At 27.8% G+C, this 13,402-nt stretch overlaps 2 protein-coding genes across 2 annotated transcripts; both read right to left on the minus strand.

Moving 5' to 3' along the window:
* Positions 1-127: 127 nt before the first annotated feature.
* On the minus strand, positions 128-10,721 carry LOC127289309 (probable phenylalanine--tRNA ligase, mitochondrial). Its single transcript, XM_051317164.1, has 4 exons — positions 10,313-10,721; positions 7,346-8,046; positions 6,431-6,723; positions 128-813 (listed from the first exon to the last, which is right to left on the minus strand). Exons 1-4 carry the CDS (start codon positions 10,360-10,362, stop codon positions 523-525), a joined length of 1,335 nt encoding a protein of 444 aa, XP_051173121.1. The 5' UTR covers positions 10,363-10,721; the 3' UTR covers positions 128-522.
* Positions 1,339-6,394, minus strand: LOC127289308 (uncharacterized). The gene is made up of 2 exons (XM_051317163.1): positions 4,638-6,394; positions 1,339-2,826 (listed from the first exon to the last, which is right to left on the minus strand). The coding sequence occupies exon 1, from the start codon at positions 5,975-5,977 to the stop codon at positions 4,640-4,642; it is 1,338 nt and encodes a 445-aa protein (XP_051173120.1). The 5' UTR covers positions 5,978-6,394; the 3' UTR covers positions 1,339-2,826; positions 4,638-4,639.
* Positions 10,722-13,402: the final 2,681 nt, after the last annotated feature.

Below are 13,402 nucleotides of genomic sequence, written 5' to 3' on the forward strand. Positions count from 1 at the left end.
ATTTTGAATTGAGAAAATTTCTCTACCATTATTATTATTGCGCTTTAATATTTTCATTATGTAACACACAACGAGCTTTTAAAAGTTGGCATTTTTAATTATTATTATTATTATTAATATTGTAAAATTAAGTTATATCCCTTTATTTTTCACTTTTATGCTTCAGCATTTGTACAGATTTATAAATTTTCGTATCGCATATTCTAGTTTTAATTGTATGTAATATATTTATAAAAAGAAAAACAACTGTATGTTATTTACATAGATAAATAATAACGATGAAATATTTCTTAGTAATAAGAATGTTTTTTTAAATGAAAAAACTTAACACATTCCAAAAATATCGATATAATCATTAAATGAAAAAAATTTATTCCATTGGAATATTTTTCATTGAATTTAATTTACATTTATTTTAAAATTTAAATAATTAATTTTTTTTTATAGATTATTTAAAATGTTTAACATTTATAATTTAATGGAAATTTTTAATAAAAATTTTTCAGTAAAATTATTGAAAAATTATCTAATGATGACTTGAAGTCGATCTTTTAATGTATTTTCTATTTGATGATGAATTTTATTCACCTCCTCTTGATTCAAAGCTCTTTCTAAATGTCTGTAAATAATTCTATAGCAATGTGAAGTTTTTTTTGTCTTTGGATGAGTAAAATTATCGATCAATGAGATTTGTTCAATAATATCGCCTCCAATTTCTCGCACAATGTCATAAAAATCTTGCGAAGAATAAGTTTCATTCTCAGGTAACCAGAAACTTATGTCATTATAACATTGTGGATGAATGCTAACAGGCTGAAAAAAAATTTATTTTTTTAATTAAAGGCAAAAAAAAAAAATGATAAAAATTTAAAAAATTTAAAATCTACTAAATAATAATCTATAATAATATATTAATTTATTTATTTTTATGGGTTGCGATCAAATATTTAAAAATTCTAATTTTAATATATGTGAAACTCGATTATTCCCTGAGTTCATTAACCATAATATTATGGTAAAAATTTTATTCCCTTTAAAAATGTTAATTATTAAAAGTAGGAAGTTCACGATGTGATTTCGTATCCCTAAATTTTTCAATTTTTTTTTAAAAACGTTATTATTAAAAAAAAATTAAAAATTAGATGTTGGAACTCACCAAAAACATAAATCACTTTATTCTGCGGAACGAAAGAATTATTACAAAAATTTATTATATTTAAATGATATATGATTTTAAAAAAATACTATTTTTGATAATTAATTAATAAATTGAACGAACTTACCTAAAGTGAAGTTCAATTGTAATTGTATGAGCTGCCTCGTCCGAAAAGATCAAATTAGGTAGTTGCGTTAGTAACCGTTTGTTCTGCCACAGTATTTCAAATTATAAAGTTTTTTAGCGCTACTCTTAGGTGTCGCTCCTATCTCTTCCGGTTCCTGTCATTACATTTTAAAGTCTGGAGTAAATCACGTAATACATTTTTGGGCTTCGTCAGGAGTTAAGGGCCGGGAGGGTTTGATCTTTTCGGACGAGGCAGCTCATACAATTACAATTGAACTTCACTTTAGGTAAGTTCGTTCAATTTATTAATTGTATTTCGCTGCCTCGTCCTCAAGATCAAATTAGGTAGATATTCAGAGTTAGAAGTGATTTACGTCGTTCTGTTTTTGTAATGTGGTAAATATATTTACTTTCATTACAAGTACAAATTAGTTAATACCTATAGTTGTATTTTAATTGAACGAATGATGATGAGAAGAGTATATATATAAAAATATAAGAATGATAATAGTAAAATAGAAACAAAGTATTTTTTAATTTTTTCTCAAAATTGCCGCTGAAAAAGATGATTCTTTTGCAATTGGACGATTATAAAACCTTGCGAATACCGTGGATTTAGGTGTCCATCCAGCTGCTTTACGAATTGTTTCCAAATTGACTCCCTTGCGAGCTGCTGCTGAAGTCGCAGCATGTCTAGTGCTATGTGTAGAAAAAGTTTCCGTATCTATTCCGCTCTTACTTAGAATATTTTTTATCCACCTACTTAAACTTTGCGTGGTGGCTGCATGATGCGGTTTCTTGTAGGTCAGGAAAAGATTTTCTTCTCTAGACTTTGTCCTTAACTCTGATGTTCTGCGGATATATTCCCTGAGGGTTGTTGCTGCACAGAGTACTTCATTGCTCGAAAATGTTGGGATTTCTAATATTGGCTGGTACCTGTTGCGACCTGTGGTTTTTATTCTTGATGTAATTTTGATTTGGATAGGTTCGATTTCCATATTTATGTTTTGCAACTTTATGGATGCTAATGTTTGAACTCTTTGCGCGGATATTAGCGCTAATAGAGTTGCTAACTTTTCCGTTAAATTTTCTAATGATAGATTGTTGTTTTCTCCAAGCGATTCCAGGTAAGTTAAAACCACTTGAGGATCCCAGGTCTCCTCGTATTTTGACTTAGGTGGTTTTATTGACGAGACTCCTTTAAAGTACCTCGAGACTGAGCTGTCCTTCCCTAGCTCATTGCCCGTAAGGAGGGATACAGCTGCTCTATAAATATTTAGTGTGCTGTATGAGATATCTGAGTGGAAAATTTGTGTAAAGAAGTCTAATGCCGCTGATGTTGAACACTGATGGAAAGAGATGGTGTTTTCTTGAGTGTACTTCCACCAGAGTTTAATCGGCTTCTCATATTGTCTCAACGTTCCTTCGGTGATTGAGGCTAACATTACATTGGCTGCTTCTTCGGATGCTCCTCTTTTCATGAACGCTTCCCTGATAAGCGTGCCACCACCAGGGTAAGCGTCTCGTGTAGAGGGTGTATTTTCCTGAAAGGACAGGTCAATAAATTAATATTAGGCTTAAGAAAGATTTGTTCTGAAGTCATTAATCGGATGAAGAGGGGATACCATGGCTGTGAGGGCCACATGGGTACCACGACTACTCCTTCAGCTTTGTCCTCTTGTATTTTTTGTAAAGTTTGCAAAACTAAACAAAAAGGAGGAAAAGCGTAAAAATAACGACCAGACCAGTTTATTGTAAAAGCGTCTATTGCTATTGAATCGGGATCGCGGTGCCAGGAGACGTATTCATTACATTTCGAATTTGCCCTTGAGGCAAATAGATCAATGTCAAATTTTCCGAATTTTTTCACAATGGTTTCGAAAGCTAGGTCTGCCAGTTCCCACTCGGTGTCATGTGGAAGTACTCTCGACTGTTCATCTGCTTCCTTGTTTTCTTTTGATTCTATGTAGGAAGCGTGTATCCAAATCATACGATCTTCACACCATTTCCATATACTCCTAGTAATTTCTGTTAGTTTCGGGTATTGAATTCCCCCCATTCTATTGATATATGAGATGGCCGTTGTGTTATCTATCCTTAATAAAATTGAACAGTCTTTGGAATTTTTGGCATGACATTTTAAGCCGTAGAACGCTGCTTTCAGTTCAAGGTAATTTATGTGAGCATCTTTTTCTTCTTTGTCCCACCAACCGTGAGCTTTTTCACCATTGCAGAAACTACCCCAACCAGAAAGGGACGCGTCAGTAAAAATTACTTTTGTATAAGAGTTTGTTCTAATTGGATTAATCATAGTTTTCGCGTTTCTAATCCACCATTCAATGTCTTCAATCACTGTGTCTGATATATTCATTTTTGCATTAAAATCATTATTGGAATTTTTTAGTGCGAGAAACTTTTCGCGCTCTAATCTTTTTGTGTATAACCAGCCATACTGAATAGCGGGGCACGCCGCTACCAAGGTGCCTAAAAACCGTGCAAGCTCTCTTATTTTGCAAGATTTCTTTTTCGAAAATTTTTCAGCTAAGTTCCCTATGGACTTTCTTTTTTCTAGTGGGAGTTCAACTGAGAACGATACGCTATTTAATATAAATCCGAGATACTTGCAATTTTTTGAAGGTGTTAATTCACTTTTCTCTGAGTTAATTACGAATCCTAAGTTCTCTAGCAGATTTTTTGTTAAGTTTATATTGTTTTTACATTCGTCCTCTGTCCTGGAAATTATTAAAATATCGTCAAGGTACACTACTAGTACTACTCCATTTTCTCTAAGCTTTTTTACAACCGGTTTTAAAATTTTTGTAAATATATAGGGTGCGGTACAGAGACCGAATGGTAACGCGGAAAACTCATAGCACTTATTATCGAAGGTAAATCTTAAATATTTTCTATATTTTAATTGAATTGGCACGTGTAAATATCCATCTTTTAAATCGATAGATGCAAAATAACAATCTGGTCTAATTAATCGGAGGGCTGTTTTTATGTCCTCCATTTTAAAATGTGGCGGGTTCATAAACAAATTAAGACCTTTTAAGTTGAGTATAAACCTGTCATCTCCATTTTGTTTTTCCCTTAAAAAGAAGGGCGAAAGAAACTGACCTGGGCGAGGTTTACACATAACCACGGCATTTTTATTTTCTAATTTCTTTATAGCATTTGCGGTCCTTAGGTGATCTTGACATGAGAGTTGTGGACAGCAGGGGAGTTTCTTTTGAATTGGAGTTTTTGAAAAAGGTAATTTATACCCACTTACACATTTTAAAATAAACTGGTCTGACGTTAGTATTTTCCAATTATTGTAAAAATTAGCTAGGCGACCGCCTATCTTGCTTACCTTCAGTTCCTCGGTTGCGGGTTGCGAGTTGTTCGAGATGGATGCGGCCCTCCCCGTCTGTGGTTCGAGTAACTCTTCTTGGGAGGGCCCTTCCAGTTTAAATCACCAGTTCTGGGTGCGGTTTGTCGTGAGCGAGAGGGCTGGTGATATGGCTGATGATATGGCTTTCTTTTATCTGTTTTTGTTATTTTAGTCAGCTCTTTACCGACTTTCTCGACTTCCCTTGCAGCTTTAAATTGTTCAGGAAAGTTTTCTCCAAATAGAGAATTGTCAACCGGCGAGTTTTCAGCAACAATTTTTAATTTTGAGTCTCTGCCAGAAGAGATGAAATTCCTTCTGGTTAGAGATATTTCATGGTGCAGGTCTGTTAAGAGTTTTCCTGAATCGCTGAGAAGAGTCAGTATTTCGCTTATCGAATGATTTTTCGAGTCTGATTTATTGTCTGACAGTTGAAAATTTAAAAGTTTACTTACAGCTGTACCTAAGGAACTTATAGCTGCTCCCAGCTGATTTTGTGAAGCTATCTGAAATTGGTCCTTTTTTACTCCTGTCTGACCAATAATATTCTTAATTTCTGCATTTAATGTAGGGGCTGCCATCATATTGCAATTTTCAGCCGGAGGATGTTTTTCGATCAATTCCTTACGAATTTCTTTTGATAGACCGATCTGCATAATTTTTTGCCACACTGTCGCTAATGTTTTGTTTATTGGTCCACTGAGCTTGACATTGGCGAAGGGGTCGCCCCCTAACTGAACTAAATCCGCTTCGTCCATATCCGTGACCTTCTTTACCGACTGTTGACTATCATTCTTTTCTTGTGAGGGCGCGCCATCTTTTTTACCTGTCGATTGCAGGTTATTCCGCTCTGGATCCTCCGGATCGTGTAAAGGAGAATGTGGTGAGTTTTCCGAGTCTCGGTAGCTATATTCCTCCTCATTCTCTGGCTGAGCGACATACCTTCTTATCCAATCTCTCGGGTTATGCCTTCCGCTGTGACTGTGCTCTTCCAATGGACTGTCATGGCCGCGGGACATACCTCGTGGATTTTTTCTTGGTGTATACGAGTCTTCGGATGAGCCTCTTCGGGATCTCTCATTGCTCGGATTCTTTTTCTTTTCCGATCTATTGCGTGATCTACCTCTCGACCTAGAGTCGCGGATAGAACTACGCGATCGGGATCGATGTGATGTTCTGCTGTTCGATGAGCTGGAACTAGAATGGCTTGTTTCAGATGAAGAATTTCTTTTCTTACTTCTTTTTCCCTTCTTCTTAATTTCTTTCTTTAATTTTTTAATCTTTTGTAAGAGTTTATCTGTAGAATTTCCTTTTCTACCCATTTTTAAACTGATTTTTAACTGTTTTTTATACGCCACGATGTGGTTCAGAACGCACAGAAAAACGTAATGACAGGAACCGGAAGAGATAGGAGCGACACCTAAGAGTAGCGCTAAAAAACTTTATAATTTGAAATACTGTGGCAGAACAAACGGTTACTAACGCAACTACCTAATTTGATCTTGAGGACGAGGCAGCGAAATACAATTAATATTTTTAAAGGGAATAAAATTTTTACCACAATTTTATGGTTAATGAACTCAGAAAATCATCGAGTTTCACAATTATATTAAAAGTAGATTTTTTAAAAATTTAATCGCAACCACTTTTAGAACGAAAGTCAGTGAACTGATTTATTAATTTATTTAATTATTAATTAAAATATTAATAATATCAAATAAATGAATTTTAATTTAAAAATATTCAACTATATTAATTAATATTAATTTAATTACTTTATATTGTACAGGAGAATTTTCATTATCAACTTCGAATTGATGTAAAAATCCCGAATCGGTACTCCAGAAAAGTCGAATATCGGGAATATTATATAAACGCATTGCCAATCGCTCGAGTCCCAAACCAAAAGCCCAACCCATTCGTTCGGAAGCTCCTGCTTTTTGTAAAATTTCTTGTCTCACAATTCCACATCCCAATAATTCCATCCATTGACCATTGTGAAATATTTCCAATTCCCAAGATGGATGTGTAAATGGAAAGTATTCGTTAACCCAACGATATTGAATATCTGTAAGTAAAGATTGATTATTATTAATATCATTATTAATTAAAAGAAGAAAACAAAAAACCTAGAATTTAGTTCATCGAAAATAATAAAAAGTACTAGAAAATTTTACAATTGCCAAAAAAAAGTCAATAATTTATAATTATTCCTACGAATTGATAGATTTTTATAAAAATAGACTTCAACGGACTATTGAATGAAATAATAGTGAATTTATCGTTTCTTCTTTTATTTAAAAACTATGTTAAGAAAGAATCAGAACAAAATTTAGTCCAAATCTATATTTTTGTACCTTTAAATAAAAAAAAAATAAAAATTGTGAAAAGTTTTTCAGTGCAAGTGTAAATAATTTAATTTTTACAATTTTGAACAATATTAAAAGTTACATTTGAATAAAATTTACAATTCTAGACAATAGAAAAAATTTAGTTAACAGTCTAACATTTTTTAAATCGTCTTTTGTGAGAAATTTTTTTTTCAACTTTATCCAAATGTAACTTTTTTAACAATAAAAAGTGTTAAAAATAAAATTGTCCACACTTTTATTGAATAAATTTTTTAAAAATTATTACCTACAATTTTTTTTTATACAAAGTTCAAACGACACTAATAAAATAAAAATTACCTTTTCCAAAGAGATATTGAGCAAGACCAACGAGACAATTTTTCAAATCAAATTCCATTATTTTCACTGCATCGAAACTATGACAACCTTGTTTATCAGAATTTTCATTGCCTCTATGTTCAAAAAGTTTTAAATCACGTGAATTTTTCACATTCTCAAAAACTTCATCGACAGTACAAATACGAACGCCATCGATCTGATGAAAAACTGGATAATGCTGTGAATCAATATCATCACGTCGATAAACATCGCCAACAATAAGAAAATTATTTAAACCCATTGCAACGAGTTCGGCTTGATGTGCAGTTGTGTGTGCTCTTAATAATAAATTTTGATTGATATAATAACAATCAGTTTTATTACGACTCACATGCTCCTTGGGAACTAAGAGGGAATCAAAATTTTGCTGTATCGTGACAATTGGATTTATATTGTCATAAATGCTAAAGAGTGGATTACCAGCATTATTCAAGTAAGTTTTATAAAAATAATTTTTTATTCTTCTTTTTATATGACCAAGAGGATGTTTTTCTTGACGATGTAAATTTTGACCAATTTTTGAAATTATTCTTGGCGTGATATTTGTCCAATTGTCAGTCATATATTTTTGATTATTAATTTCAATTTCATTTTGTGTATTTTCAATATTTGGTGCTGTTGAGAAATTATTGTTTGACGAACACAATAGACAGGAAAAATTCCTGAAAATTATTAATTACTATTTATATATAATATGTTGAATTTATGTTTTTTTTTTTTTTGTTTACTGTACATTTTTTTCTTCGTTTTCATTTTTTTTTACATTTTTTTTTACTTTTATTATAATATTAAAAATAGACGAAACTGAAATACGCAACATTTATATTTTATGATAAACGATTTTTAAAGAAATAATTTTTTAAAATGAAAAATTCTATAATTTTTTGCCTAAAGAATATTTCTTGTAATTTTCATTAATCAACAAATTATAAAAAAATATTTTTTAGGCAAAAAATTATAGAATTTTTCATTTTAAAAAAATTATTTATTATAAACGTTGCGTACTTCAGCTTCGTAAAATTGTAATTTTATATATAATAATAATAATATTAATTAACGTTCCCCAAATTTGTTTATGGTATAAAAAAACGACCATAAGGGCATAAAATATATAATGTTAATAATAAATTAACATTTTAAGGTTTCAAAAGTCGAATTTATGGTCCTCTTTAAAAATTTTATTTTTATAAAATATATTTAAGTAAAAGTACACAAATTTATTAAAATTTATATACAAAAATTTAAAAAGACTCTTCAAAATTTTTTTTTACAATACAATATTCTTCACATATATTAAAATTCAGAAATAACTAAAAAAAGACAAGCAATTTTAAATATTAAGTATAAAAAGCAATATTAAAAACTGTAAATAATTATAAATCATAAATTCCTTTAATTCAATAATTTATTTAAAAAAAACACCTTATTTTCTTTAATTAACATTTTTTTTTACTTTTTTAATTTAACTAAAATTAGTTTTCTAAGTTTGACGTTAAAGTGTAAATATTTTGTCAAAAAAAAAAAAAAAAAATTACAAGAAAAATTCTGAGGAATAAAATTAACATCATTTTTCTCCTGATTATTTTAAAAAATAATAATCTATTGTTAAATTTAGATTAATTTTTTGTTTTTGGCACAACAGTAGGAGCGTATGATTTTTCCATAAAAATGATCTTTCACATAAATTTTTATTTTATAAAATAGCATTTAACATAGAATTTTTTTTTTAAACGAATGTTTACTCAATGGAATTTTCAAAGTATCGAATTTTTATTTGACAGAATTTTTATATTACAAAATTTCTCTTTACCCAACTGTTTCTTGAAAAGGATTCTAATTTAATATATTTTAAATTTATTAGAATTATCATTCAGTAGAATTTTAAGCAATTCGAATTTTTAAAATCTAGTACTTTGAATCGGAAGCTTATATAAAATATTTAGTATTTTAAAACAAAAATTCTAATTAACAGTCTTCAAAAATTCAATTATTTCTAAAAATCTTAATACAAAATTCAATTATTTTTAAAATTTGTATCTAAAATTCATTGCTAAATTAATAATTTCAATAAATTTTATCCAATTATTCAAAAATTCAATTAAATAATTTTAATTAAAAATTTTCTAAAATTCAATTACTGTTTGAAACTTTGTTAATAACTTTCAGCAATTCTAATTTACAAAAATTTTAATTCAAAATCTTCTGAAATTCAATTATTATTAAAAATTTTGATTCAAATTTTTTGTTGAAATAATTATTTCTAATAATTTTAATCAAGATCTTGCCATTTCAATTATTTAAAACATTTTTCAATACAAAATCATCTAAAATTCAATTATTGTCTGAATTTCGATTAAATTAGAATTATTTAAAAAAAAACGGTTGGGTAAAGAAAAATTTTGTATAATAAAAATTCTATCAAAAAAAAATTTGCCAAATTAAAAACTCTATTAAGTAAAAAGTCGTTGCAAAAGAAATTATGTTAAATGAAAATTCGTGTAAAAAATAATTATATAAAGCAGTAGTTCACGCGGCCAATAATAAATCATTAACTTGGCGAGATTTTAAGAATAAAAAAATTCGCTAAAATTTTTTGAAAAAAGTAGCATTTAGTGGTTTTTTGCCGAAATTAGTAGTAAAAAAGTAGTCTTGTACTAAATTTATTATTATTATAATTAGTAACAAAAATTATAGTGATAATCTTTTTTTTATTAATATCAGTTTCATGTTCATCATTTCTGATATTTGTAAACATCTTTCTTTGTTGTCTTCATTTGTCGTTTTTGATAATATATCATTATAATAATTACACATTTAAATATAATAAACGATTGCAAAAAATAAGATTAATATTCATAATAAATTGAGTACTTTTTTTCTACTTTTAACGTTATTGAAAATATTGCAATAGAGACGAATATAATATACCTTTGCCTTGTGCTTCTCCAAAGTGAGGAAATACTCAAAATAATTCGCATATTTCTTGAAAATCTATCACTTCAAATTACTATGACAAATATGTAGAGGTAAAATTAACTTTTATTACAATTTTAAAATTATTCATTATAGCAATTAATTTATAATTATTTAAAAATCATGTTTTTTTAAAACATAACCTATAAAAAGGCGTGAAAATAAAAAAAAATAACTATTGATTTAAAAAGAGTTACAACTGCACTAAATTGACAAAATAAATCAATATTACAAATTTTAACTTCTCAACACTTGTTTTTGACAAGAAATATTTACAATAATGGAATATAAATTAATGTTTTTGAAGAATATAAATATTTGCAATTTTCAATAGCAGACGACAAAATTTTGAAGCTCCATCTGATTGGGAAATAATGGAAGTAAGGAATTTAAATTTGAATTCAATAACTGATGATATACTTACAAATTTACATTTTTACATTTATTTTAAAAATACAAAATAATATTCATGGACTATTCACATAATTAAATTTAAGTAGAATAATGAGAGTAACATAACCTCAAATTAAAAAAGTGTTTTTTATCGCAAACAAAAATAATTTAAAAAATTAATTTCAATCAATTTTGAGAGATCTAGTTATTTACATTTTAAAAAATATGATATTGAAACAAAATCTTTCATCTAATAATGATTTTTATCCAATTTTTTATAATCAATAGTTTATTTTACTTATTGAAACATAATTTGCGATTGTAATTTTTTCATTATTTCAAATAAATATTCAATTATTTCTTAATAATTTTTAAATAAAAAAATTTTATACATAAATATATTATAATTTTTAATTTATAATTTTTGAAGAAAATATTTTTAATATTGAAAAAAAATAACGATTGCTATAAGAATGTTTCAAAGACCATTTTCATTTTTGTCTGAGTAGTTGAAAGAAAAAAATTTTTAATGCTAAAAAATAATTATTTGACGCAAGTATTTTCAAAAATATTTTTCAAAATTAATTGAAATTATTGAAAATTTATTTTATTTTTTACAAAAATTTTTTTTTTTTTATATAAACTTTGTGATAAATATAAATTATTTATATCGAGACGCATGAATAAACTCAAAAATTAATTTGTTCTAATTTACATTTCGATGGAATTCTTAAAACGCAGAATTTTTATTTTATACAAAAATTTCATTTGTTCGAATAAATATTTGAATGAAAAATTTGGACTCAAATTTTTATGACAGATTTATTCAAAAAAATGGAAGTTCCATAAAATAAAAATTCGACGTTTCAAGAATTCTGTCAAATATAAATATTTCTTCATAGGGTCAGTTGGGGTAAATGGGGACTATGCTGTCCCCATTTACCCCAAATTTTAGGGAATTTTCTAAATTTTGGGATAAATGAGGACAGTCAGTTTCATGCGTTTAGAGCTTATCTAAATTTTTTTCTGCTACATAAAATTAATCCTGGGAACGTAAATAACAACTTTAAAAAATATAAACCCGCAAATATTACCTTTTAAAGGAAGAAACTTACGTAATTTGTGAAAAATAGCGATTTTGTCCCTATTTACCCTATATTTTTTTATTTTCTTATTTTTTAAAATAAAATGAATGGTTTATCTATGAGTAAAGTGAAAAATTCTAGTGGCCAAATGACTTTTTATTTTGGTAAATAAGAAAATAGGAAAACACAGAAAATTAAAAGGCATTAAAATAAGCTGTAACGCTTATTATTTTAATCCAAATTTGCTTATTTTAATCCATTTTGGTATTAAAATAAGCAAAATTGGATTAAAATAATAAGCGTTGCAGCTTATTTTAATCCCTTATAACTTTCTGTGAAAGAAACAAAAAATTTTTTTTTAATCACATTTAAACAAAAAAGATCATCAAAGTCCACTGTAAAACTTTTTTGCAAAATATTCTTAGTATTTCCTGGTATGTAAAAATAAAAAAAAAAGAGTATATAAAAAATCGAGCCTAAAAAAATTAATTTGTTTATAAAAAATAGTTATTTTTTACATATAAAAATTAAAAAATTTTATTTCGTTAACATATTATTTTGAAAGTCGATGAGAAATTAATTTATTTTTCTCTAAGTAAAAATTCCTAAATTCAATACTTTTAGAATTAGATGATTTTAAAAATCCTTGAAAAACCCAGATTTTTAAAAATTCATAACTCGAAAATTTGTGCAATTATAAAAAAATTTATACACATATGTACCACTTTTTTCTGCAAAGAACGAAAAAAAAATATTTATCTGAATTTAAAATGTCAGGTAAATTTCACTTAGAATTTTCCATATATAAATGAGAATGGTTTAAAAATTTGAAAGGCAGAAATTTTTTTCCTCTGCCCCCCCTCAATTTTTTCTAAAGTGAAAAAAATACCTTTATTTATTTATTTTTTTGAAATCGGAGAATATTTAGAGATTGTTCAAAGCCCATAAAATTTACAATAAATTCCCCATAAAACATGTGCGATTTTTGTTTGTAAAATTGTTAAAAATCAATTAAGTCAGTTCTATACTTTGAACCAGGTATTGAAAAGGATTTGAAAAATAGTAATACATTTTTGGTTCACTCTAATATTTATGTATATTTCAAAGTATTTTAAATATATGATGGAATTTTATTATATTTATAGGTAGACCTGTATTCCGAGCTGTGTGTTTACATTTTTGAAGAAACAAAGAGCCATAAACATTGTTGTTGGAAAATCTCAAAGTTAATTTAATCGCAGTTGCAATTTGTGTATTTACCTTTAGACGTGGTCAATTTTATAATTTGAAAGTATAGCTTCGAGAGTGTTCGAATATTTTAATTCGCGAACGAAAAAATTTTATGAGATTTAAACTTTTTTTCTTTCATTTTGTTAATAATTTGTTGCGGGAGTGTTCGAAATTCTTAAAATCGCGTTCGCTTAAATCTTTAGAAATAGTATTCTGTTTATGTATTAATTTTATGAAACGTGCGGTATCGGGAGTGTTCGAAATTTTTAAAATCGCGTGTGTTTCCAGCAGATCTTATCAACTCAAATCAATGATACATCGGTAGCAGGCCATCAGG

Source organism: Leptopilina boulardi, unplaced genomic scaffold (genome assembly GCF_019393585.1).
Source record: "Leptopilina boulardi isolate dan_hultmark-lab unplaced genomic scaffold, ZJU_Lbou_2.1 LbouV2_405, whole genome shotgun sequence".
In the NCBI taxonomy this organism is placed as follows: Eukaryota; Metazoa; Arthropoda; class Insecta; order Hymenoptera; family Figitidae; genus Leptopilina; species Leptopilina boulardi.